The following is a 26520-nucleotide window of genomic DNA, read 5'->3' as shown; positions in this document are numbered from 1 at the left end:
TGTGAGATCGAGCCCCACATCTGATAGTTATTTTGAGAGAGAGAGAGAGAGAGAGAGAGTCAAAGAGAGCATGAGTGCGAGTAGGGGAGGGGCAGAGGGAGAGAGAATCCCAAGCAGGCTCTGCGCCCCCAGCCCACTAACTGTGATGTCATGACCTAAGCTGAAATCAAGGGTCGGATGCTTAACCGACTGAGCCACCTAGGCTGTCCTTCATCCCCTGTCTTGAGATGGAGCCTCAACCCTCCGGAATGTCAGTGCTGGGTGGAGAAGCTATGTGGCCGGACATCTGGCTAAGACGGTGTTCCTCTGTCCAGATGAAAAGGTCAACTGCAACCTGTACCCTCCCCTGGAACCCCCCCGAGGCCAACATGCACCCCCACGTGGCAGCCCCCACGTCACATGTTCCCACCCCCCCCCCCCCAGTGACGTGCCAGTCCGTGGTTCCCTGGTTCTTGGGCCCTCTGCGACAGCAGGGGGACTAAGCCCCTCAGTCATTTCACACCGACCTGAAGTCTCCCAAATGCCCACACCCAATGCTCATCATTCTGTCATATCGCTTCCCTTCCTTGGGTACTGAACGTGATCATACACCACTGTCATTTTGAGCAGGAGACCTTTAAAGGTTAGAGAGATTTTTAAGCGTCTCCAAATTAAAGTGGATACACGAGCCTTGTCCTTAAAACTCTATATTCTGACAAATATGCCTTTGCGTATATAAAGAGACTCTGAACTGATAAAGGGAAGAAATACAACAAAATGTCTGCCCAATTAGGGTCAATTTATATGCTGGGATGAGTAAGACGAACTCCTATTCATCCTTCAAAACCCCACCCGGACATAACTTGCTGAAGGAAACCCTCCCTAAGCCCCCTACATGGGATTCATGAATCTCACAGAGTGACATTCATCCCTCATATTGCCATGGGCTATTGGGCATATTCTCACTTTTAACTGCAATTTACTTTGTCTCTCCACCCCCAAACCCCCTTTTGCAAACTACTGTTTTGCAATGACCTCGAGTCTGAGGCTGCAGGTACCAGAATTAAGCTGCTGCCCATAAGGTGGCAGAGCTTTTGCGGGGCCTGGAACAGGGTTGGCGCTCGTGGTAACCTTCAAGCTAGATGGCATTTGCTCCATTTCTGAGACAAGAAAATGGAGACCAGGCTTAAACCACCTGCCCACAGCCCATGGTTGTTCGCGGAGGAAGCAGCATCCAGCCCAGGAGAGCCCGAGCCCAACAGGCTGCCAGCTGTGCCCCGCTCTGAAAGGATACAGCGCTAGCAATTTATCCACATGGAGCCCTCCCACCTCCTGGGTCCACATGCGTTGTCTCCTGTAACTCCACAGATCTGACCCATTTCACAGATGAGGAAAAAGGGGAAGCGGGAGTCTCCAAATGTCGCTTGCGGGAGGTCACAGAGCTCCCTGGGATCTGAACTCAGTGCTGGGACCCCAAAGAAGAGCCACAGTAAGTCCACTCGGGTGGTCTCTCCTTGCCCCTTCCCTCCGGCACCCATCAGATACCAGAGGTTCTTGGTCCCAGGTGGCACCCAGTGGGTAGTGGCCAGGGATACTGCCGAACACCCCACAGTGCACAGGACAGCCCCACCGTAAAGAATTATCCAGCCCAGGCATCAACAGTGCCCGGGTTCCAAAACTCGGACATGACCCAACTTAGAACAGCACCATCACACGCATGCACATGAGCACGCGTGCACGCACGCCCTGCAGCATCCGGACCTGCACTCCCGTCCCCCGCGGAACCTGGGACAGACCTACGGACAAAGGAGGGGGCAGGAGGAAAAGCAAGCAAAGCCCCGCCCACAAATGTACCACAGTCACCATTAACGTCATATTTATTGTTATTTAGCTGCTCAGGAAAACATATACAGGTATATACAATATGCATGAATACAGAAGACTGCACTTTACATATTTTTTTTAAAAAAGAAAGAAAAAAATAACACTCAATTTCATGAGCTATTGTCACAGTCTTCCAACCAAGCATTTCAGAAATGAATTTCTTTTAAGAGTCAAAAAAGATTACAGGATTGCCTAACACACAGCAGAGTTAAGATTTCATATTTTACATGTGCAATAACGTTTTCGTTTTCTTTCCCCAAAAAAAGTTTGCTATGCAGTACCGATTACCAGTGTTTGGAGTCTCGTGGGTTGGGCGTGTTTTTAATTTGCTTTGATTCTTTCCATTAAACCAAATTTAATGAAATAACATCCTTTTGCTTAAGGCTATTTTTAAAGCTGTTCCATTCTGGGGTCGTGGGGAGCGAGGAAGCTTAAAACTTCAGGGGTTTCCGACGTTGCGGGGACCTTGAGCTGATGGCCAGGTGCTAATGAACTCAACACAGGGAAAGTCAAGACGCTTGGCTCCCCGGCCTTAAGCAATTAAGGAGAAATCATTCCTGTTTAAAAAATAAAATAAAACGATGCAGCTTTCAACCTGTTGTACCTGGTGGAATCAGAGGGGGTGTGGAGTTCTGCTCAGACTGTGACTGACCCTCCTGCAGCCCGGGGAAGGGGGACATTCTCTCTTTCTTTCCTCTGGAGGCAGAAAACGGTTCACACCTTCTGGAGGCCGATCAGTTCACAACCCCTTGGTTCTGCCTGCCTTCTACGGGGCCCGGGGCCGGGGCTCTGGTCAGACAGTCCATGCAAGGACCTTCTAGTCTCAAGACCCCAGCCAAAAGGATCCCGCCCCCGCCTTCGCGGGAAAGATGAGGGGGAGGGGAAAGAGTGAGATGACCCTCTTCTCCCTTCGCTGAAAAGTTCTTTGAAATAAAGTGTGGGTGTTGTATGGTGAGCCCCAAGCCTTCAGGTCACTTGCTAAAACACAACAACAAAAAAGCCAGGTCTGTGAACTCTTGGGGACCTGGGGGCAGAGGGGAGGGGACGCAAGGCTCAAAACGGGCGTTCAGTAAGACTTGCTCTTGAACAAAAACTGAAGTAAAATAGGGGAGATACTGACGTGGGTGAGAGGCTATCCACGGCTTCTTGTCTGGCCCACCTGGAATCTGTGTGCCCCCCACAGCGCCCCCACACCCCCCCCCACCCCGCCGAGCCATACAAGCCTTTCGTAGGCGTCCACAGCACCCAAAGGTGCCCGCCCCACCAACTCTGGGCTCCCAATGACTGCCGTTCTGGGTCCCCCACTGGGTCCAGGAGCCCCGCTCTCTGATGCCACTCACCTAGCCGCCCCCCCTCTCGGCTCTGAGAGATTATTTCTTGGTGAGGCGCATAGGACTTGGCTCTTGTTTTGCAACAGGGTGAGATTAAATCAAAAGATGGGTGGGGGGGTATTCCAGGCTTACATAAAAAGGCCCAGGAATCAAAGTCATTGGTTCTATTCATTGTTTCCTTCCCATAACCCGCAGGAGCCCGCAAACCCCTGCAGAGAAATACACCCATGTTCAGAGATGGGGGGGCTTGGCAGGCTGAGCCTGAGGGCTCCTTCCCTGCCCTGGCAAACGCCCCATTCCTCCCAGGGATGGGAGGTTGGTTGCCCAGGTTGGAGGGGGAAAAACACAGATGGGGAGGTCGGGACAGAATGGGAGAGGTGAGGGAGATACACGCATCCCACCTCCTTCCTCCCACAATGCCTGCATGGGAACAGCTGTCGGCAAAGGTCAAGGGCTAAGAACTGATCCTCCCCTAACTTGGGCACCCACCACCCCAGCCGGGCCCGGCTGCAGCAGGGCGGGAGCCAGGAGCCCCCAGAGGCTCTGCAAGCTGGAAAGGCACCATCCCCCATGCACACTAAGGCTGGTTAGCATAGCATGAAAATTCAGAGCCTGGGCGTTTGCACAGAGGCCCAGAAAAGGAGAGAAAAAACACCACTGTTGAACATTCCGACTCCTTCCCACTGAGCGGGCTGGACACATCATCACCTCCGTTGCAGAGAGGACAGCTTCCAGCAGAAGACAGAACGGAGCTGAAGGCTGAGCGTGTGTTTGTAGGAACAAAAAATATATCTCTCTCTATTTTCTTAGGGAACAGACAAAACAAAATCCCAGGCGGAAGACCTAAGGGGGGCATTAATTGTTTGGCTCCTGCCTGACTGATGACAGTTGGGTGTCAATATATAACATCGTGATGACAATTTGACTTTCACCCGGCAATCTTCCAGAACTACTATTCTCCAGGATTTCCATTTTAATAAGCAGTGAACAAAGCAAAAAGAAAAAAAAAAAAGAAAGAAAGAAAGAAAAGGCGGTGGGGTGGGGGGGAGGGGGAGAGGGACAAGAATAAAAGAGAATAAAAAAGAAAGTAACTCTTGTCTTATTATGAAATAACAATGCTTTGGACATACAGCAGCATGAAAATAAAACAAGGAAAGAGGTCATCTAAAAAACGTATGCCAAGATTACAGAAAAACGGGAATTATATCTAGCAGGAAAAAGGCTGAAGCAAAAGTTTGCTAACTGCAGAAGGGTTAACACTGGTAACATACTGTGGCAGACAAGTTTCTTTTTTAAAAAAATTTTTTGAGGCTTTTTTTTTTTTCCCCTTTAAATTAACCCTTTCCGGTCCATATGCCACTAAGCAGGTACCAACCTAGAAAAAAAAATCATCCACTCAGCAATAGTGGCCCTTTCAAATTACCAGGAAGGTGGGGTGGGCGGAGGGGGTCCGGGGCGGGAAGAGAGGGGGGGTGGGGGGAGGAAAGGGCGGGGGGGGGGGGGGGAGGGGCATTTCTTGTCAATTCAAGTCAGGGCCGCCACGAACGTCCCGAATCTGTTGGAAATGTCGGAGTGCAGAGACCGCCAGGTGGGCACGGAGGCTCGGGCCTTGGTGTCACCCACGTCGTCTGTGCAGTGGACAGACAGGCACTGCAAGTGGTTGCCCGGCTGGGTGGCTGAGGCCTTATTTGCAGGGAGGTCATGGGCTGCAGAGAAAAAAAGGAAGAAAGGTTAGGAGCTTGCTCCGCTCTGTAGGAGGCCCTAAGGGGGGGGGGGGGGGGGGGGGCGGAGTCGGAGAGACGTGCGTGCGTGGTAAGAGAGACACCGCCCACGCCCTCTTTTCATGCCTGAAGACCGTCCGAGGAGATCTAGAGATGTCTGGTTCAAATCCCCCTGAGGTTGCCTCTGACGTGGCTGGGAGACCTCCGCCAAGGGTAGGCCCCTGGCTCGGGGTCAGGTGTTTCCCTTCAGTAAATGGGAGAATTGGGCAGGGTTTGCCCATCTCTGACGGACTAGAGTTCCCAAAAGATTAACTGGATGTGGAATAAGTTGGGAGGGCTTCCTGGAGGAGGGGTATGTAAACTGGGCATTGAAGCATATGTAGGAGTTCGCCAGCTATACGGTCAAAGGGTGGAGGGGAGGACTGTCAGGGTCCAGAACACGGTTCATTCTCTTGTCATCCTCTGGACAGACACTCGCTAAGGGCCTACTACGTGCTGGGGACTTCCTGAAACAGCAGCAAACTGCTGAGACCAGTGTCCTTTGCCCACCCCAGCTGCTTCACGAAGGGACTGGCGGTGGTGCGGGTGAGGGAGTCGGTTCCTCCCCTACACCCTCAGCGAAAATCCCTTCAATTTCCTTCTCAGTCGCACAGCACCAGAAACACCACCGATCATAGTGATGTCTGGGTTCGACAGACTTGAGGGGCAAGAGAGTCTGACAACCACTCATAACTTAGTATGAATGACACTCAAAGAGAGCACGAGCTGGGAGTTCTAAGGCAAGGAAGGAATGGAACGGTCATTTCGGGGGCTGCTAACGCGCTGGAATTGGGGGTGGGGGCCCAGCTCCCGCCGAGGGAGCACACCCAGATACTGAACTCCGTGACCGGCCCGCCCTCCTCAGCGTGCTGTTGCGCAGGCCTGGCCAGGGCCCTGTGCCAGGCAGGAGTTACCCCGCCCAGCCCGCCCTCCGGGATTAAGGGGGGGAGGCCTCCCCTGGGAGCCGAGCCGCGGCCTGCAGAGAAAATCCTCCCAGAGAATGGGCCAGGCTGTGACTAAGTGAGCTCCCACCCTGGAGCCCCAGAGACACCCAGCTTAGGACCGGCATGCTGGGAGGAGCTGGGCCTGGGGAGAAGGACTCTCTCCCCGGCTCATTCATCCAGTTAACAAGCCTTTACGGAGTCCCTACTATGTGCCAGGCATGGCACTAGACTTGCAGATCAGGGAGGATTCGGATGAGGCAGACACCGTCTTCCTCCCCCTCCTGGGGTGGACAGCAAGATCAGGAGACAGCCTCGGTGGAGTCACAGGCTGGGGCTTGAACCCCTAATCCCTGCCACATTCCCTGGCTCTCTCCAAGCCTCAGTTCCTCATCGCCCCCCAGGTGGGGGCAATGTCACCTCCCTCGGGCCTTATAAAGGCCTGGCGCACAGAGCACTCCCCAGACGGGGCTGTTGGGACTGCCATCCGTTTCTCGGGCGGCCAGGAGGTGAGGGGTCCTTGCGGCCTTCCAGAGGCCCCCAAGCCTCGTCCCCACCTTAGGACTAGCCACGTGGGCCCGCTCCTGCCCACGAGACTGGAGTCTTTGCTCCCATTTCACAGAAGGGGAAGCTGAGCCAGAGGTTTCAAAGCTTGTTAGTGGTGGTGTCGCTGCTGATGCCACACCCAGGGCCTCCTGGGGACAAGGTACCCCACGAAGCTAGAGGCATCAGATTCAGGGTCCCCTAGCACACAGTGGGCCCCGGATTCCAGCCCCTACACCTCTGCTCTTGAGCCCAAGCTTGCCTTGCTCCCAGTGACGCCCTGCTCCCTGGTCCCCGCAAAAGGGATTTTGCTCCAAGCACTGTGAGATCTGGATTGGGGGAGGGGAGCATCTGCCAGAGAGACAGAGAGAGAGAGAGAAAATTCTGAAGGGGCTTCCTCACTTCATTTCGCACACATCGTCTCAAGGAGCCAACAGAGCAGTTGCCTGGGCCCATTTTACAGACGGGAAACCGAGGCCCCCTGCCAAAGTTTGCACAGCCAGAGAAAGACGAGACCCAGGCCCAAGCCCTGCCGCCGGGCTCCCTTGCCCTGAGGCTGCAGGATGAAGGGCGCGAGATGAAGGAACGTTCTCCAAGTTCTGTGCTCAGACGCAGGAGGCCTGGGGGCCCTTCTGGAAGCGGGCTTTGCTGAGCGACGCCTCCAGACTGACCCAAACGGCCACATTTCCTAAAGACGCTTTATTGCCAAGTTATGGATAACTCCTAAACACGCCGTGCGCCGTTTCTAGAAATAGCTGCTCCTCTTACTTGGGGAGGATTTAAGGAGGGAGTGTCAGGCATACAGCTGAACCTGTCCGTGTGTGATCTCATCCCGTCCCCCCCCCTCCCCACAAGCCCAGCAGCTGGGTGCCCCTTCTCCCCACCTGAGGGCTCAGAGTGGGGGAGGGCCTCGCCCAATGTCACAGAGCATGGGCCCACGATTCCCCAGCCTCTGCCTGGGACGAGCCAGAGAGTCTCATATCCACGGGGAATATTTTTAAGAGAGAATATGATTCTTCAGTTCCTGACAACCCCAAAGCATGACCAAACTCATCCTCCCTCCGGATTCATTCCAGCCAGGGGGACCCAACACGCCCTAGGTCTGCCGCTACGCCCCCCCCACCCCCCCCCCACCCACCCCCCTCCGGCTGCGGATAAATCAGTCCCATGGAAGCGGCCTCAAGTCAGGGCCTGCCCCTACTCGAGAGAGGCCCTCACTCCCCGCTCCCCCGGGGGGCAGGCATGCGGCCCCCCAGGCCAGGACCCAGAGATACAACCACCCCTCGCTGAGCTCACAGGGTCAGGGGAGACCCTGCAGCTGCTCAGCGCACCGCGGAAACTGATGTGGAGTGTCACATTTTCCACTTGTTAGCTCTCGGCCTCCCCCATCGGACTGTGCCTGCAGAGGGGAGAAGGTCTGTCTGTTTGCCACAGCACCCCATGCACAGGAGGTGCTCTGTTGGGACCTGTAGGCCATGACATGAGCCTCATCCCTATTTGACAGATGGGAAGACTGAGGCCCCGGAGGGCATGGAACTGCCCCCGGGGTCGCCGGGGGCCAAGCCACCAGCTTGGACCAGCCCTCTCCTTTTAGTCCAGGATTCCCCAAGGGCTGGGCTGAGGTGGAATCCCAGATCCCCCATACCTGGGCAGCTGGCCCCATCTGCAGAGTCTCAGTTTCTCCATCTGTAACTTGGGGATGGTGATCCCTGGCAGGCCCATCTCAGAGCGGCTTGGGGAGACCATACAAGAAAAAGAGGGGATAACAGTGTGCATGTGGGGGTCAGTCCTTGAGGCATCAACTCAAAATGTGTCACCCTGAATGTGCCTCCCCCCTGTGCAGGCAGCACAGGGGCCAAGGGGAGGAGCTTTGGGGTCACGGGACCCGATGTCACGCCCGCCCAGCAAGAAAGGGCTGCGGGGCAGTTTTTAAGGACATTCCCCTCTTGGCCAGAACAGACCACCTCAGTCCCCAATCCAGGGGCAGGGCCTGGAGCTGCCCACCCCCCCCCACCCCCCCCCACCCCCCCCGCCGGTCTTCCTTCACGCGCAGAACAAATCCTGGCTGAGCTATCCCGCCCTTCCTCAGCTCTGCCTCCCTTAACTTGGTCGTTTTTGCCACCAACTTGGAATCACGGTATCGGGGTACCGGCTGCCTCCGGCTCACCCCACTGTGAACATGAGAGCGCGTCGGGTTTTGCCTTCCGTGCTTCTCCAGCCACGACAGGGGTCAGTAAATTCCACGAGGGGAAAGGCAGGACCCCGAGCCGGTGCGAAAGCAGCGAGCACACGAGTGACCCAAGTGATGCCATATTCCCTTACCGGGTTCAACAATGACAGCGCCTGCCGTTTGCGGAGCACAGGACTTCTGCGAACTTCACTTGAGCCCCCAGAACCTCAGCCCCAGAAAATGGGGGAAATAATAGGACTGGCCGCCACGGAGGCAGTTACGAGGATTAAATGAAATGATCCATGTAAAAGGCTTAGCACGCGGCCTAGCACACAGCAAGCACACTCCCTGCCTGAGCGGGGAGACCCGCGGGGCCTGCCAGGACGGCCCGGGGACCCCTTTGGCCTGGGTTGGAGGGAGGAGGGGAAAAGACACGCATTTGTTTCCCTGGGGAAACAAATTTCACTTCTGGGGAGGCCGCCCACACCCACGGAGGGGACTGACTGAGCCTTCTTTTTCAGAGTCCGCAAAACAGACCTTGCACTCAGTATCCCCAGGGCTGGGTTCCAATTCGCATGAGGCACGTGGCCCAGGGGTCGTGAGCTTGGTGGGGGCAGCTGCCCGCCCCCGCCCCCCCGCTCCGAGGCAGGGCTTGGTGACACAGTACCACCTACCCCTCTGTCCTCGAACCCTCAGAAAGGGGACTTCTGCCCGGCCACCTCCTGCCCACACCCCCCCCCCCATTGCCGCCCTCCATACGGAAGGCCGGAGGTATGGGGGAGGGGGCTGTGGAGGTCAGGGTGGCCTCCCAACTAGCACCCAGATCAAGGGCCCCCCGGGTGCTGATCCAGGGTGCGGCCTGAGCAAGGCGTTATCCTGTGCTGTAAAATGGGAACCAAGTTCACGGGCTTCTGGGAGGATTAACGGAGATAACACGGGTGAAGACTTGAGCACATGAGGAGCCTCCCCAAAAGGTTAGCTCCTCTCAGGATTATTACCCTCACTGTTCTTCAACAGCCCAGGGCCTTGCAGGCATCAGACCTAATACTGCCCATACGCCAGCAGGGGATACTGGCCACGGGACCGTCTCTTCGTCTCCGTGGGCGCGGGGGCGGGGGGGGGGGGTGGTGTCTGCCCCACCCCCTGCCCACCAACGGGTGGGGGGACCGGGGTGCGATCCCAGGCGGAGCAGGCAAATTAGAATTCCGTGCGTATTTTTAACTCAAAGCTTACGTAAGGAGCAGTGTGGGCCCCAGCACACAATAGCGAATGACTCTCGCCCGACTCACCCTCGCCGGATTCCGACAAAGGGAAATGTATTTTGGTTTTTCCTTTATTTGGACCTGGCAGGGGGAGACACTGGCGTCTGACAGCTGCCACTCAGCTGCGGGGGGGGGCTGGGCCCCTGGGCCCGGAAGCAGAAGCAGGCCGGGGAGCCACAGGGTTGGGCCACGTCCCATCGGCCCTTCTGTCCTGCAGCCTGGGAGTCCCGTGGGCCCCCAGACACATCTGTGATTCTCCTGGCTCCTGTTCCCCATCTCCAAGAGAGGCCCGGCTAGCTCTGGACATTGAACATCGCCTTTCACTCCTGCCCAGGCCCCAGAGTCCAGGCACCAGGGAGGGAAGAGGCTGCCTCCAAAATCCACCTGCTTCTCTCCTGCCCCCCTGCCTCCACCCCGGTCCAGGCCCCCACTGTCTCCCGCCTGCGGTGGCCTTGTGCTGGCCCCCAAGCCCATTTCCCCTGCTGTGAGTCAGGTGACTTTCCTAAAGCGTCAACCAGAGCAGGCCCCTCTCCTGCTTAAGCCTTCCATGGCTCCCCAGGGCTCCCGGCTCCGCATAACCTGGCCTGCTCCCCTCTTGGGCCTCCAGCCTCAGAGTCTCAACAGAGCCCTGATCCTTCCCACCTCCACAACCCTGCTCCTGACGTTCCTTCTGCCTAGAACACCCTCTCCTCCTCACCCCTGCTGACTCCCACCATCCACCTGGCTGTCAGCCTTTTGGCAACGTTTCTCTGAGGCATGTGACCCCTCTCCCTGCTCACAGATGGCACCTCTGTCCCCAGGTCCCCCAGTGGCAAGGATAGCATCAGTGACCCCCTAGCACTGATACATCTCACCCTGGCAGAGGGGGAGGCCCGGGTTCAGGGCCCCTCTGTAACAAGCAGCCAAAGATGGAAAACATCATGGTGGGGTGGGGGTGGGAGTGGTTTGGAGTCAGATGACCAAGGTCTGCATCTTGGTCCCTGGCACTTCCCCAGCAGGCTGACCTCGGGCAAATCACTGTCCCTCTCTGAGCCTCAGCTTCCTTCCCCGTGAAATGGGACAAGGACAGCACCCCACCCGTTGCCCAGTCACACCAGGCTCTCCGGTGCCCGGCACGCGGCAGGTGTTCAGGTAACGGCCACCAGCTATCACAGCAGACAGAAGCCACAGAAGGGAGTCTTGCCCAGGGGTGGCCAAAGTCCCCTTTCTAAGGCAGCACTAAGGCCCATCTCCAAGAACCCGCCCCTGGGGATGTGGGGGACCCCTACCACCCAGCTGGAACCCTTCCGCAGAGCCCCACAACCCCAAAGCGGGCCCCTCCTCGGCTGCCCGTCCACAGTGCGTCCCCGGGCCGTGTCCCCTCCTCCGGGGAGGTACACAGGCTCCAGGAGACTCACCCACTTTGGGCTCAGAGCAGGAACAGCAAATCTAAACCGGATGCTGGGCTGCACAAAGAGAGTCCATCCACAGAGCCACGAACCAAGCCGGAAAGTGGCAAACCCAAAGCCCCACGCCAATCCTCCCCCACACTCGGCAGCTCTGGGGGAGTCCCGGCTCTGCGTGCGCTGAAGCCTAGATTCACATCCCACCCCCATCTGAATCTCACCAGCTCCGTGACCTTGGGCCGGCTCAACTTGCTGAGCCTCAGTTTCCCCATCTGTAGAAGGGGATGACAATCCCTCCTGTGTCCAGTCCCTGTCAGAGGAGCCTGGCCTAGGGGCCCTGAAGGCAGACACACCCACGAGGATCCCAGCTGTCCCTCTGGTCCCTGGCGCACAGTAGGCACCCAATAAGGATTTGTTACATATTTTATGCTTTGCTGTGTGACCTTGGGCAGGTCACTCTCCCCCTCTGGGCCTATTTGGGCCTCTCTAAGATGACTGATAGTAGACAGATATACAACCTCCTTGACTCTTTTTATTCCTTTGGGGAAATGAGATTTTACATTCGACGTGGGCAGGAAGTATCCCCACGTGAGGGGCACTAAGATACTCGGCCTGAATAAGTCCCAGGAAACGGCACCCACAGCCTCAGGGATCAGGAACGGGGGGCTGGTGGCTGGCGGCCTGACTGACTCTCCATCCGGGCATCTGCCGGCATCCCCTACCCTTTCTCTGCCCGCCCTTCAAGGACGGCTTCTGTGTCACTGTGACAAATGAGGAAAGGAAAAAGATGACCATGTCCCATGTCCCCAGTCCCATCAGCTCCAGGGATGTTAAGAGGGAGCACTGCCCTCAGGCTCCCTGCGGGCCGGGCCTCGGCCCGTATCTCATCGGATGACGCCAACACCTGGAGAGAGAGGGCCCGACACCCCAGCTCATTTCACAGGGGAGGAAACGGAGGTTCAGAGAGGGGACGTCGCTGACCCACGGTCACACAGCTAGCCAGTGGCTGAGCCCGGGTCACTCCCAGGTCTGTCTGATGCCAACGTGTGTGGGTGCATCAAAGTCACATGAAAAAGTAAAACGTCCCAGCCAAGGTGGCAGGTGTTACCCCCCCCAACCCCCGTCCCTCCTCTTTCCGTCTCCCTCTCAACACCCGCGCACTATTCTTTCTCAGTCTCCCTTGTTCTCTGTCTCTCTCTGAGTCTCTGGTGCTCTCTCTCCCTCCCTCCCCTCTTCCCCGTCTTTCCCGGAAACCAACGCTCGCTTTTTGGGGAAGGATCCTAAGGCTCACAGATGGGATGAGAATGACCCGGGGTGACAGAGTAGCCAAGGACAAAACCCGAGGCCCCATCCGATGCTTTCTCCACGGACGCTGCCTGAGTTTCCACATCAGCCCCCTCTGATGGGGGCGACACGGAGCTTGCACGGGGGCTCCCGAGAGGTAGAAAGGGCCCCCCCCACCAACGATCAGGGGGGACCCTGTGAGGCCCCACCTTCCCCGGCCCCACGAGGGTGAAGAAGGGGCTCGCGCTGGCCCGCCGGGGCAACGGAGTCTGGTGCGAGGCTCGGCCAGGCCCCTGGAAGGCTTCGGAAATTAATTGGAGTTGACTTGGCTGAGGGCAGCTGTCATTTAGATTGAGAACTGGCTGAGGGCTCCACTGAGGCGAAGCAGCAAGGGCATCGTGGGGACCAGGCTGCTGAGCGCTGGGAATGGGGGGCGGGGGCTGAATGCCGGAGACCTTCTGCAGCCCTGGAGGAGGAGACGGGGTGGCATCGGAGGCCCAGACTCCCCGGGATGGACGGGGCAGACCCCTCACCCCAGCCCGAGCCTCCGATCGGGCTCCCTCTCCTGGCGCCTCTGGACACACAGCCAGTGACCTGTGACAGATGCAGCCCCGTGCACCCCCCGGGCCACTCCCGGCCTGTGTGCTGCAGAGACGTGACAGGCTGGGGGGGGGGGGGGGGGCTTCAGGCCGACCCCTGAGCCTGCCCCTTCCTTCTGACAGTGCCCACAGTGGCCCAGCAAGGGGGCCAGAGCAGGAAGACCACTCACGGCCCGCAGAGTCCAAAGCGCCAGGTTTCAGCCTCGGCCTTGGGGACGCAAGCTGCCCCCCCAGCCTGTGTTCTCATCCGTGAAATGGGGACGGAGGCAGTATTATTCTGAGAGAACCACCAGAAGGGTCCGGCGGGATCGCAAGCAGAGCAGTTAGCACCCTGCCAGGCACCAAGGACGCCCGGACAGACAGATGCTGCTATCGGCGTCTCTAGTAGGATTGTTAGATTTGAGACACTCTCCAGCCCCCGTCTCTGGCAGAGCGCTCCCAACCCTCTGTTTTCTCTCGCCTTCTCACTGGCAATTCGTTCCCCTTGGCACCGGAGCCACCCCTGGCCACCCCTGGCCAACCTAGTGCTGGGTGGCCCTGGGCAGGATGCTGGGCCCAGCCTCTCTGGGCTCCCGCTTGTGCACCTGTGCCCTGGGAGCGACCCAGCGCCAGGGTAGACACCTCCCCGGAGCCCCCAGCACCTTGCCTGGCGTGCGGCGGGCCCTTCAACAAATATACTAAACTAAACTAAAACAAATACACACACACGTTCCTGTTGAGGTAGAGCCTCGTTGCTTTCAGCCCACGGAAGGAGAGGCCAGATTTAGTGACACCTCGGAATTTAAAACAGTTTTCAAAGTGCTGATGCTTTGGGTGGAGGCTCTCAGGGACACCTGCCCCGCCCACCCATCCGGGGCCTGCGGGAGCTCTGCGGTCCTCCCACGGGGGTAGCTGTGTGTCCCATAGTGCTTCTGCGTCCCCGAGGAAGGGCTCTGCACGGGGGTCAGTTGTGGAAGAGTCACGCACTTTGCAGACAGGGGCGTGGGTTCAAATCCCAGCCCTGCCAACCGTCAGGCTGGGGGACCCTGCATCAGCTCCTCGACCTGAGTCTCCACTTCCTCACCTGAAAAAATGTGTCCGGCCATTCCTGCCTTGCCGACAGGGGCAACGGGCTGGTACCCAGGTGCCTGGTACCCACAGGACCCTCGATGTCCCGTTCCCATCATCATTCTCCAAACCTGAGGCTCCCTCAGGCAGCCTGGAAGAGGGGGCCCTCAAGACAGCAGTAACAGGAGGGCGATGGGCCAAGGCATCACTACTGAACAGGTGTGCCCAGCTGTATGCGGGGCACGGGACTCGGAGAAGTGATCCCAGCACAGAGCTCCCAGCACCGCCACCCAGAGTTCTCTGACTGATGGAGAGTTACTCCACAGACACGTAAGCGCAAAACAGAGCGTTGTCGCTCCCACAGCAAAAGGCTGGCCTGTGTCATCGACGCAGGACACAGGTGGGGGTATCTGGGAAGAATTCACAGAGGAAAGGGCATACAGGGGGGCTTACGAATGCACATAAAGCTTCGCGGCGAGAGAAGCAAGAGGTACGCCCAGGCCAGCGCCGTCACTGGGAAGAACAAGAGGCCAGCTCAGGGGCCCCGATTCAAGGCGTGGGGGACAGGGAGGAGGAGAAATCTGCAAAGTTGAAATGAAGCCAGTCACAGGGGACCCTGGACGCCCCAGGAAGTGGCTCTGTTCCTGAGAGCAGAAGGGAGCCAAAGTAGGCTTGTGAGCCGGAGAGGGGCGTTGGGAATCTGTCCAAACGAGTAAGAAGCTCCCACCTCATCCATTCCAGCCTTAGCATGGGACACCTGACTTAGAAACACATTCCACTGGGGACAGGGTCCTTTGTGTTCCACCACTCTCAACAAGCGGGGGGTCCGATCCCAACCCCAAGAGAATGGTACTCTGGGAGAGCTCTGGTCTAACTGGACGGGCCGTTCCTCCCCAGCAGCTTCTGAGTCAGACGCCTATAACCCGGGTCCCCAAGAACCCCACTTCAGTCTTGCCATGTCTCGGCTGATGACCTCTGCAAGGGACTCCGCTCCACCTCTCTGTGCCTCTACCTCCCTTCCACACGATGGACGTGAACATCGTGCCCTGTGCATTTACATAAACGAATTCTCTCTGAGGACACTGGTGGGGAAATCGAGGCACAAAAGACACACATCCCAGGTTATCCAATGGTAAGCAGAAGCATCGAGGGGAAGTTCCCTGATCTCTCTGCATCTGAGTTTCCCCATGTGTGAAATGAGACCACACACCTACCGGGCAGAGCAGCTGGGAGAATGAATACAATAACATTAACAATAACACAACAATTAGAGTTAATACCTGTCACAACCTCATCCCTCACCATAACCCTGGAGGACGGCTTCTATTCTCCCAACCCCTTTTTCACAGGTGAAGGACCTGCCAGGGTCAGCAACCTACAGCTCATGGATCAAGTCCGGCCCACTGTCTGACTTTATCAATAAAGTTTTATTGGTACACGGTCACGCTCAAACACTTACATTTAGTCCATGGCTGTTTCATGCTACGAGGGCAGATCTGAGTAGTTGTGACAGAGACTCTATAACCCATCAACGTAAAATATTCACTCTCAGGCCCTCTACAGTGAAAGTTGGCTGACCCTGAACCTGAGGCTTATAGAGATGATGTCACTTGTCTATGTAAGTTCACACAAGTAGGAAGGAGCAACCAGGCACCCAGTAGGCACTCAATACATGCTTCCTAGAAACATGTTTATATGTGAACAATGCTGCTAATCTGTGAAGACCCTTAAGGAATCAGAAATGTCCTCCCCGTTCACTGTGTCCCTGGTATTCCTTCTCGGGCCACCTCCCTCCTCCCTGCCTTCTTATTTAAAAGTCAGTAGGGGCGCCTGGGTGGCTCAGTCATTTCAGCGTCCGACTTCGGCTCAGGTCACGATCTCACGGTTCGTGGGTTTGAGCCCCGTGTTGGGCTCTGTGCTGACAGATCGGAACCTGGAGCCTGTTCCCGATTCTGTGTCTCCCTCTCTCTCTGACCCTCCCTCGTTCATGCTCTGTCTCTCTCTCTGTCTCAAAAATAAATAAACTTTAAAAAAAATCATTCCAGAATGTATCTACGACACAGCAAAAGAGAAACGTGGGCCCTCCAAGGCAGAGTGAGTCAGCCACATCAGGCCAGGGGAGACGGGTGCCCCCCCCCCAGAAGGAGGTTGTCACAGCTCAGTCTCCCCTCGTGGAAGGATAGGGACGGGCTGGGCACAAGCGGGCCCAAGGGGACACCAGTGGACAGAGCACAGGCCCTATGGCAGGCCCTGGGGTCTTCTCACTGGCTCATCTCGTTTATTCCCTCAGCGATCCTATCGGAGCCAAGGTCACACAGGGAGAAAGCGAAACGTTGGAATCCAAACCCAGGTCTGTGTGAGTCCACGGGCTGTATTGTCTTACCCACCCGTGGCATCTGCCTGGTCTGGGGGAGAGAGACGGGTGGAACAAGGGAAGCTGGTCTGGCCTTGGGGGGAGCCGGTCGGTCACTCCCAGCAAAACAAGAGGGAACAGAGCCTCTGGATCGCCGGTGGCGGGCACACACATCCTGAGCTCCCGTGTTCCGGGGGATCTGGCAGGTCGGGCCTACACTTTAGAGGGGAGGTGTGCCTGCCACCCCAGCTTGCGTTCCCTCCCTCCCCTGCTGCAGGAAACCGGGACCCAGCTCTGCCAGAAGCTGGCTGTGTGACTTCAAATGCATCACTCACCCTCTCTGGGCCGCCGTTCCCTTTTGTAAGTGGCAGGAGTCCCTACAGCCAGGCCTGTGATTCTGTGACCTAAAGAGGCCATCCAAGTAGGTACTGCCCACCCCAAATTCTGCTGTGGACTGACGGGAAAGGCTGGCTAAGCTGTACCTCGAGGACGGAGCGGGGACGGCTCCGCCCTTTGTGTGCCCAGTGGGGCCTGCAATGCCCAGAGTGAGTCTCTGGGGTTGACCTGGGAAGAAGGTAGGGTATGGATTCTGCGGGGAAGGCGGGGGCCACCACATTCCTTCCATGGCAGAGGTCATACCCCCTTGTCCCTGTGGTTTTCTGAAAAGACTGGGCTAGCCGTGCTGTAAATTGGAGAAACTGAGGCCAGAGAGGAGTGAGTCAGGAGCAGAAGTGTGAATAGATCAGAGGACTCCTGCCCGCTTGCCCAAGCCAGCACTCAGTCCTCTCTTCATCCGTAAGGTCTGACAGTGGAGTTTGCAGTATGCTGTCAGCAAGTGGTGGCAACACTACGCATGCCTGCTCTCCCCTCTTTCTGGACCACTACGGTCACTTCTCCCTTCATCTAAGTCAACCCTTCTGTCTCCTCCTTCCTCAGGTAGGTCTTTCCAAGACCCTCAGTGGACTCCAAAGTGCACTGTATTATAACACCCAGTGCTAGCCCTGACCTCTCATAATTGTCCTACCCTCTACCTCAACCCCTAGAACACGAGTTCCATGAAATCAGAGCCTGGTCTCCCTTAATCACCACTGTGGCCCATGGTAGACCCTCAACCAGTTTGTGCTGACCCATCAATGCCTAGGAGCAGGCATAAACCCTAAAGGATCAGTGAAATAAGGAAGCTGAAACTACATCGCCTGGGCCTCCAGACAGACCTGCATAAGAACTTTTCAAGGCTTCCTGATGCCAATGAAGCAAGCCTTCATTAAGAGACTTTCCCACTGACCCCCACCCCAAAATTTACTGAGAGGGGCCACATCCCCTCACAGACTTATTATGCAGCAATGGAGGAATTACATCCACTTCCTTCCAATTCTGGAGGCTACAATTCGCCCAATTTATTTTAGACCCTGCTCGTGCATGGAGAAGCCACAAAATGCAGATGCCTTTTGAACGGAAAGAAAAATTCGGTGGGGAGAGGCAGGGGTCCGCTGACAAATGCCAGAAATTCCCTCCCACCTTAGAACCACTACCCAGGAAGACCCCTTTCCCAACCAACACCCCCACCCAGCCCACCGTGATCTTAGGCACCCCTCCTGCCTACCGGCCCCGAGCCCCTGAACCCACTCACACAACCTCTGAGATGAGGATTCACGCGGACACCGGGCAAGGGAATCCGTTGAATAACCTCCAACATTCCCACCACCTCTGTGTTCCCTTCTTCTTCGGGGAAGGAGACCACATCCCAGACACTCGTTCTAGAAGTTCCATGTCCATCCCTGCATCGGGACCTCCCACCAACCTACAGAAGGAGGGCCTGCTACCCCTTCATAAAGGAGGCGGAAACAGGTGCACTTAAAGGAGGCGGAAACGGGTGCACAGAAGCGAGATGACCCGCCCAACACCACGCAGCGAGGGAGCAACCGAGACAGGATGAAGTCAAGTCCTTTCCCCAAGGCTCGGGTACTTGCACAGTAAGCCAGAAAGACAGAGGAGAAGAGGGAGCGAAAAGAAGGGCGAGAGGAGCAGGAAAGAAAAAAAAGAAGATTCCCTCTCTCCTAAAGGGCTGTCACCCTCCCTTCCTTCCCGGTCCGCCCACTGTAAGTCTGGAAGCACCTGCCACTTTCTCGGGAGTGAGAAGAAGCTAGCATGCCATCCGATGAGGGCATCTGATCCAGGCCAGGCCCCACCCACTGCAGGGTCTGAGCCCTGGGGAACCAGGCCTCTAGGGAGGGAAGCGGGACAATAGGGAAAAGCCTCTGCCCTCAGGTGCGTGGGTCACCCACCTGAGAGAAACTCTTACAGAGGGAGGTTTCCAGTTGCCATGGGGGGGAGGGGGGGCGCAGGGGGCAGGGCATCTGTTGCTAAGCAACAGGCTTGCACCAACAACCTACCCAGAGATCACGACGTGCTTGGGTTATAACAAGTCCCTGATCTTGGGGGCCCCTAAGACATAGCTCAGGAGTTCTGTGCATCTGAAACTGGGCTGTCCACGCTCTGGAAAACCGTGTGGATGATTCTCAAAAAATTAAAAATAGACCTACCCTATGACCCAGCAATAGCACTGCTAGGAATTTACCCAAGGGATACAGGAGTGCTGATGCCTAGGGGCACTTGTACCCCGATGTTTATAGCAGCACTCTCAATAATAGCCAAATTGTGGAAAGAGCCTAAATGTCCGTCAACTGATGAATGGATAAAGAAATTGTGGTTGAGATACACAATGGAATACTACTTGGCAACGAGAAAGAATGAAATCCTGCCATTTGCAACAACGTGGATGGAACTGGAAGGTATTACGCTGAGTGAAATAAGTCAGGCAGAGAAAGACAGGTATCATACGTTTTCACTCTTATGTGGATCTTGAGAAACTTAACCGAAGGCCATGAGGGAAGGGAAGGGGAAAAAATAGTTACAAACAGAGAGGGAGGGAGGCAAACCATAAGAGACTCTTAAATACAGAGAACAAACGGAGGGTTGGTGGGGGGGAGTCGGGGAGAAGGGAAAATGGATGATGGGCATTGAGGGGGGCACCTGTTGGGGTGAGCTCCGGGTGTTGTATGTAAGTGATGAACCACGGGAATCTACCCCCAAAACCCAGAGCCCACTGTACATGCTGTATGTTAGCCAATTTGACATTAAATTATATTTTTAAAATAAATAAATAAATAAAAATAAAATAAAATAAAATAAAATAATAAAACTAGGCTGTCCAACACGACAGCCACTAGTCTCATGTGGCCTTTTAAATTTAAAAATCAATTCCTCGGGGTGCCTAGGTGACTCAGTTGGTTAAGCATCCGACTTCGGCTCAGGTCACGATCTCACGGTCTGTGAGTTTGAGCCCCGCGTCAGGCTCTGTGCTGACAGCTCAGAGCCTGGAGCCTGCTTCAGATTCTGTGTTTCCCTCTCTCTGCCCCTCCCCAACTCATTCTCTCCCTCTCTGTCTCTCTCCCTCTCAAATAAATAAACATGAAAAAAATTAAAAACATAAAATAAAAATCAATTCCTGATCCACAACTAACCACGCTGCAAGTATTCAACAACCATCTGTGGCCGGTGGTCACTGTCCCTGACAGCACAGGCAGAGGACCTCTCCATCATCGTGGAAAGTTCTATTGGACGGCACTGGTCTAGAATTATCATCTACGAGGTCCCAGTCTGTGTCAACTGGTTTTCTGACAAAAGGCAAGCTCCATCGTTTTTCCAATAGAAGTTTCTATAGATGGAGGTAAACGGGGGGGCTGGGATAATCCTTTTCCCGGATTATCAACCACTAGGGACTCCCACCAAAACATATTTCCTCTTGAGCCCAAAGCAGAGCACGGCCCGCTGACCGCCCATAGCAACTCCCTTCCGTGGAGCCCAGACACAGCCTCAGAGTCTTTCTCAACGAAGCGTTCGAGGCAGCCAGAACGAATCGATCCGGATCAGCAGGTGATATTCAGTCTAGAAATCTGACTGACCTTGTGCAGTCCCGGGAAGGGAGACACTGAGGCCCAGGGAAATACAGCTCTGGACGGCTGAAGTTCACACCCTCAAAAAGTGCCTGGATATGCAGTGACGGAAAACAAAAAAAAAGTAGCAATAATAACGGTGATGCCTCTGTACGGATCACCCGCTCCGCGACCAGCCCTGAGCCTCCATTTACACTGGTGTAATTCTTTATTGTCATGACAACCTATAACGTATGCATTATGATCTCTCCATTTTCCAGGTGATGAGTGAAGGGAGATGGAGAGATCCAAGGGGACCCACCCAAGGTCACACATTCGCTAACGGGGTGAGCATCATCTGATCTGGATAACTGGCACCTGGAGCCCTCCCAGGCAGGCCCTGGGCCAAGCGGAGAACGAGGGGTGCGCTCAGGCCCCCCTCCTCTGCTTTTTCCCGGCTTTGTGACCTTGGACAAGGCACTTTCACTCTCTGGGTCTAGTCTCCCTGCCACGGGGGTAATAGGTCTTGCCTCGGTCGAAGAACTCAAAAATACATGCGGATGCTGTATCCACGGTAAAAAGGAATGATTATCAGCCAGACTTTACAGTCCAAACCTGTTTTTAACTTACGCTTAAATCTACCATCAAAGGGATTTCGAGTCCAGAAAACGGTAAGACCAACCGGTTCCATTTCTCGAGCAGCTTCTCTGTGCCACACGCCGTGACTGCTTTCGCGTGACAAGAGCAAGGTTAGGTAGAAATGACAGAGACCGAGCGGCCGGCACAGCCACAAACCCTTCACATCCGACCCCTCACAGAAAAAGTTTGCTGACCCCTGCGCTGACTCATTGAAGGGGCAAAACTACCCCCGTTTTCCAAATGAAACACCGAGGCTCGCGACGAAGGGAGGTGATTTGTCCGAAGTCCCACGGCCGGGCAGGAACTGCGGAAGTCTAGATTCCATTTCTGGAGGTCGACCCGCAGGGATCTTCTAGGAAAAGCGGGTCGAGACACGTGCCAGGCCACCTGCTGGAAACACCAAGCCCAGTGGTATATTCGCTGAGGCTCCTCAGACATAAAGGAAGGGCGGGGGAGAGGGGGCACACGCAGCCTCTCAGCCACTGCCGCCCACCGCCCCACGCCCTCTCAGCCTTGGCCTCGGGGAGAGCTCACCACTCCACGGGCAGCTCACGCCCAGCCGCCAACAGGCCCGGGGCCTGGCCCAGTGGGCACCAGCTCGGCCTGTTTTATCCCACTGCCTCGTCGCCTCTCAGTAGAGAAATCGCCCAAGACTAATTGCAAGTAATATTTAATTTTATCAGGGATAATTACATGAAATTAATTCAGCTTCTACCTGGAAGCACTTTGTTACCATTCGCTTTCCCAAGTAGCTGGGGTGAGAAAAAGGAGGCAGGCAGGCAGGCAGGACAAGGGAGAGACAGGGCCCCGACATATGCGCGGAGCAGGCAATGGGCAAGGTAATCAGGCGATGATGTAAGTGAGCGCCAACTGTATGCACGTGGGAAACGCTCCGCGGCACAGCACGGCGGTCACACAACCCCAGGACAACCCTGCAGGCGGGCATGACAGACCCACCCCCCGACCGCCACTGCTTTGCAGAAGACGCCACGGGGTCCCAAAGGATCCCGGCAGAGATCTGCGCGCCATCGGGGAGAGATTCCTGCTTGGAATCGCCTGCATTCCTGCTCGGCCGCTTCCTGGGGGCATGACCCTGCACAGGCCAGCTCGCCTCTTGGGCCCAAGTTTCCTCATCTGTCAGATGGGTGAACTGCCACAGTGGTTTCCAGGAGTCGACAAAGTAGCCCAGACGACACGCTTGGCAAGGGGTTTGGCACTCAGCAAGCGCTCCACGGAGGCAACCGCGACTATCATCATCGTCATCAAGAAGTGCTGCTTCCGAGCTGGGGCCTCCTGTCTCCACGGAACCCCGTCTGAGCCAGGGGTGGGGGAGGATCGGAAGAAGAATTTGGGGAAGGCCCGGCTTTCTCAGCCTCCCCAAGGAGACCCCACACACAGAACCTCCGAGCCAAGAAGTACAGATGAGGCCCCCAACAGGCCGAGAAACCCAGGCTGCTCCTCCCCAGGCTCTAGCTCTCCACCCGGCCCTCCAGGAGCCCCATTTGGGGGCACAGGCTCCCCCGGGGCACCAAGAAGAAAAGGGGGCCCCTCTCTCACAGCTGCTGTGGTTGCCAGACTCCCAGAGGTCTGGGGGTGGGGCGGTGGTGGTCTGGAGCCGCTCTGAAAGGCCGCGGGCGCCGGGGGTTCATTTAGCTGTTTTCGGGTGGCTCTGATGAGTTCATTTTACCCCAGCAGAATATTAAACAGCTCCTGGGGAAACAGATGCTGGGCTTCGGTTTCAGAGGGAGGGAGGATGGGAGGCCACAGGCCAGCAAGGGGAGAATTCAAGTTCCCCTTCAGGAAGCTCCAAAGACCTTTCTAGGCTCGGTTCAGCCTGAGCCGTTGCCACGGTGACCGGTGACCAGTGACCAAATGCATGGCATCAGTGGGAGCCCAGGCTGGCACCCCCGAATACCTCACGTCACCTAGTCCTCACAGCCCCCGCCACGAGGCGAGAAATGTGCTATGCCCATTTTATAGAGGAGAAAACCGAGGCACAGAGTAGAAACCTGACTCACTCAAGGCCACACAGCAAAACGGCTGCGCTGAGATTCAAACATCACCTTGGTCCTCTGATCTCTCCCCACCCCCACAGCACCCTCTTGGAAACAGACGCCGAGCAAACGGTCTCGGGGCAGACCCGAAGCTTCCAAGTGTCCCGTGTGTTCAGATTTCCCTCCACTCGGCAGAGACATGATCCCACTTTCTATCTTTCTAATAATAATCTCTGACGTCTGAACAGCTTTGTTGGAGGCTACAGAAACGTCTGGGCATGTCACTTCCTCTAAGCTTCGCTGCGATTTACCCATTCCGGACAGGGAAACTGAGGCCAGCAGAGTGGATCCCAGAGCCACTGCCCAGTTAAGGGCAAAGGCATGACGCAAATTCCCCTCTGCTCCCCCTGCAGATTCAAGGTCCGGACTCCTGCCCCCGCGGACGGAGGAAGCTGGCATGCCCTCCCACCTCCGGAGCACAGAGAGGTGGGGTGACTTCCCCAGGGCCACACAGCCTAGGCTCTGAAGTCAGCCCCTTGCGTACCCCCCAACCCCACTCCCAGCTCTCACTGGCTCCCACTGGAAACCCTCACACTCCTGGCTATCCACACAGGTGCCAAGGGGTTTCTTTGGGAGTTTGTGGTTGCCTATAGTTTTTCCACGCCCCCGCATTCGGGGTAATTAGGGGATTACAAATCAATAACAAGTTAATATGCACCGGGTCTTGCCAGCTGTGAGCAGTCGGGTTACAGGCATGAGCGAATGTAGTCACCACAGAACCCCGAGGTGGATGCTGCCATCGTGCCCTCTTCACAGATGACAAAACCGAGGCTCGAAGAGAGTATTTATGGCCATTACCATATGGACCTCATGTGCTGGGAGCAGCTCTGCCAGGTGCTGACCCAAGCCGCTGACCTGACCCTGTCACCCTGACACCACCTCAGCCACACGCGCATTCTCCTGAGTCCCATTTTACAGACCATCTATGTGACCCCTGCCCTCGGATAACTCCACAGACGATGGAGACCTTTGGTCACCAGGCACGAACTCTGTACTATTTCCATGGACTGGTGGGGCGGGGGGGGGGGGGGGGTGTGCAGCTTGGCCCGGTGGGCGGAAAGATGGGGGTGCAGCTCCAGCCTTGCCACCTGCCAGCCACACCCACCCCTGCACCTCACTCACCTCATCTGTAAAATGGGTCCACAGAAGCAGCTGCTTCACAGGGGCGTGAGGATGCCGTGGGTGACTCAGAGAAGGCTCTGGCACAGGCTGGCCTCTCAAGGAATCCAAATGCCACCTCTGAGTCAGTCCCGTCCTCCTACTGGGCCCCAGAGAGCTCTAGGGATCAGGGTTCAGAAGAAGGACCCTAGTCCCATCCCTGCCTGGTACCAAATGGGAGACTCAGCACGTCACCACGGCCTTCAGGGCCTCGGTTCCCCCCCCCCCCACAACACTCTAAAAACTGGAGCCCCCCGACTCTAGCGAAGACAGCAGGAAGAAGCACCCATACCCACAGGCAGGGGCTGGGCTCCAAAGGGTTAAGCTCGGCTCCGATTTCTCCCAAATGGCAAAGACAGAAGCTAAAAACCGCTGCCCTGCTCCCTGCTGCCTGAAGCCTGACCCCTGACATTTCCACTCCCAGCCGCACTTGCATTTAAAAAAAGGGAAGGAAGAAAATTTAACCATCCACACAGACAAACAGGTTGGGTGGTGGTAGGGGTGGGGGGTGGCAAGGAAAGATGGGGGTGGGGGGGGGCTGCAGATTTCCTTTTGTAGAGTCCAGTTCACCGCCCTCCCCCCGCCCCCGCCAAAAAAAAATTTTTTTTTTTTAAAGAAAGACCTAGAAGGGAGGCAGAAGGGGGAGAACAGAATAAAAAAAGGTGGCAGACAAATTCTCCGGAATCACAGGGCACCACTAAATTTTCTGATTAATTAACCCTGAAAGGGGCCTCTCTCCCAGTCCTTCCTGGGGGAGGTTCTGGCTGGCGGAGCCCTGTTTGCGGAGCAAGCAAGCCTCTTTGGGGGGTGGGGGGGATTCACTCAGGGGTCCCGGGGGGGGGGGGTGCTCAATCCCCTCTCGAGGCCTCGCTGTAGTTAAAGCCAAAGATGATAAGGAATTTATCAAACGAGATTTACACAGGGAAACCCTAATTAAGAGGTTAGTCTCCAGTTTAATTGCCTTCAAACCTAGGCAGGCAGGCCCAGACAGATGGATTTTCAGTCTGACCTCATTAAAATATAATAATAACCAAATAGAATACAGAGCAGAATCCCAAGTCCACAACGTGGCTAACAAGTGGGGGAGTGGGGCTCGGGGTGGGGGGGGGGGGGCGGGGGGGTGGGAAGGGCCGGGGGCCTGGCCTGACCCAGAATCCCCTCATGCTCGCATCCCCGGGGCTGGCCTCAGACCCCTGAGCTGGCCGGCATTGCCTCACCCACTCCTCTCTTGAGATCTGGTGATTCTGGACCCTTGGCCCTCGAGGCCTTTTCTCCTCCGGCCCCTGCCCCCCTTGAGGCTGGCACGCTGGAATATAAATTGGAAGCATGCGTGCTCCGCCCCCCCCCCCCCCCAACCCCAGGTGGATGCTACATACCAGACAAAAACGACTGCAGGCCTGGTCATCTGGGGTTAAGAATGGTTTTTGTTTTTGGCAGGGAATGTGGAGGAACCCAAAGGAACTGGCCGGGACATTGTTCCAGGAATGAAAGGGAGAGGGTTGAAAAAAGGGGTGGTGGGGGTTGGGAGACAGAGCAAACACCTGGGGAACCACAGCTGGGGATATTTTTCTGTCCCCCAGACACTGGAGGGCAAAGAGTCTTTGTGCCGGTTTTTAAAATGCAAGGAAGGGGGGCGCCTGGGTGGCTCAGTTGGCTCAGGTCACGATCTCAGGGGATCTCAGGGTTCGAGCCCCTGGTCCGGCTCGCTGCTGTCAGCCCAGAGCTGGCTTCCGGTCCTCTGTCTCCCTCTCTCTCTCTGTCCCTCCCCCACCCCACCCTGGCCAGATAGGAGTTTACTTCCTACCCACACTCTTCTCCACCCCACTTTTGTTTGATTGAACCGTAAATTAATGCTTGAGGCCGAAAACTCCAGCAGACGAGCTTGCTCAGCGTCACGTGGAGAGGAAACCCCAGCAAGATGAAAAGTCCTCCAGGTTTACACGGTTTTTCTGTCCCTAGTCGGTGACCCAGGCCGATGACAACGTAGCAGGTTCCTGGCGGCCAGGCACGGTCTGTAAGGGCTACTCACGGTATGTCTCCTAACAGCCCATGGAAACACGTCACTGTCCGCCTAGAGTCAAAATGTGATTAATACTCTTTACATTCTTTGTTAGCGTTGCTGCCGTAATCGCTAGAAAAGTTTCTAAGGTTAGCAAGGGACTGGTTTTCTAAGCCCTGCACTAACAGGGAACCTAC

The 26520-nt window shown here is 56.2% G+C and overlaps 1 protein-coding gene across 1 annotated transcript in view; it reads right to left on the bottom strand.

The window, feature by feature from the left end:
• Positions 1-4675: 4675 nt before the first annotated feature.
• Positions 4676-26520, bottom strand: part of MN1 (MN1 proto-oncogene, transcriptional regulator) — a 45499-nt gene continuing 23654 nt past the window's right edge. The window contains exon 2 of the mRNA XM_086682182.1: positions 4676-4900. Coding sequence (XP_086538308.1) covers positions 4719-4900 — 182 coding nt within the window. The 3' untranslated portion in view covers positions 4676-4718. The remainder of the gene's footprint in view (positions 4901-26520) is intronic.

Source organism: Puma concolor, chromosome D3, assembly GCF_028749965.1.
Source record: "Puma concolor isolate L17-30 chromosome D3, mPumCon1.1.hap2, whole genome shotgun sequence".
NCBI classification, from domain to species: domain Eukaryota; kingdom Metazoa; phylum Chordata; class Mammalia; order Carnivora; family Felidae; genus Puma; species Puma concolor.
The sequence above is the reverse complement of the archived record's forward strand: the minus strand, read 5'-3'. Positions and strand labels throughout refer to the sequence as shown.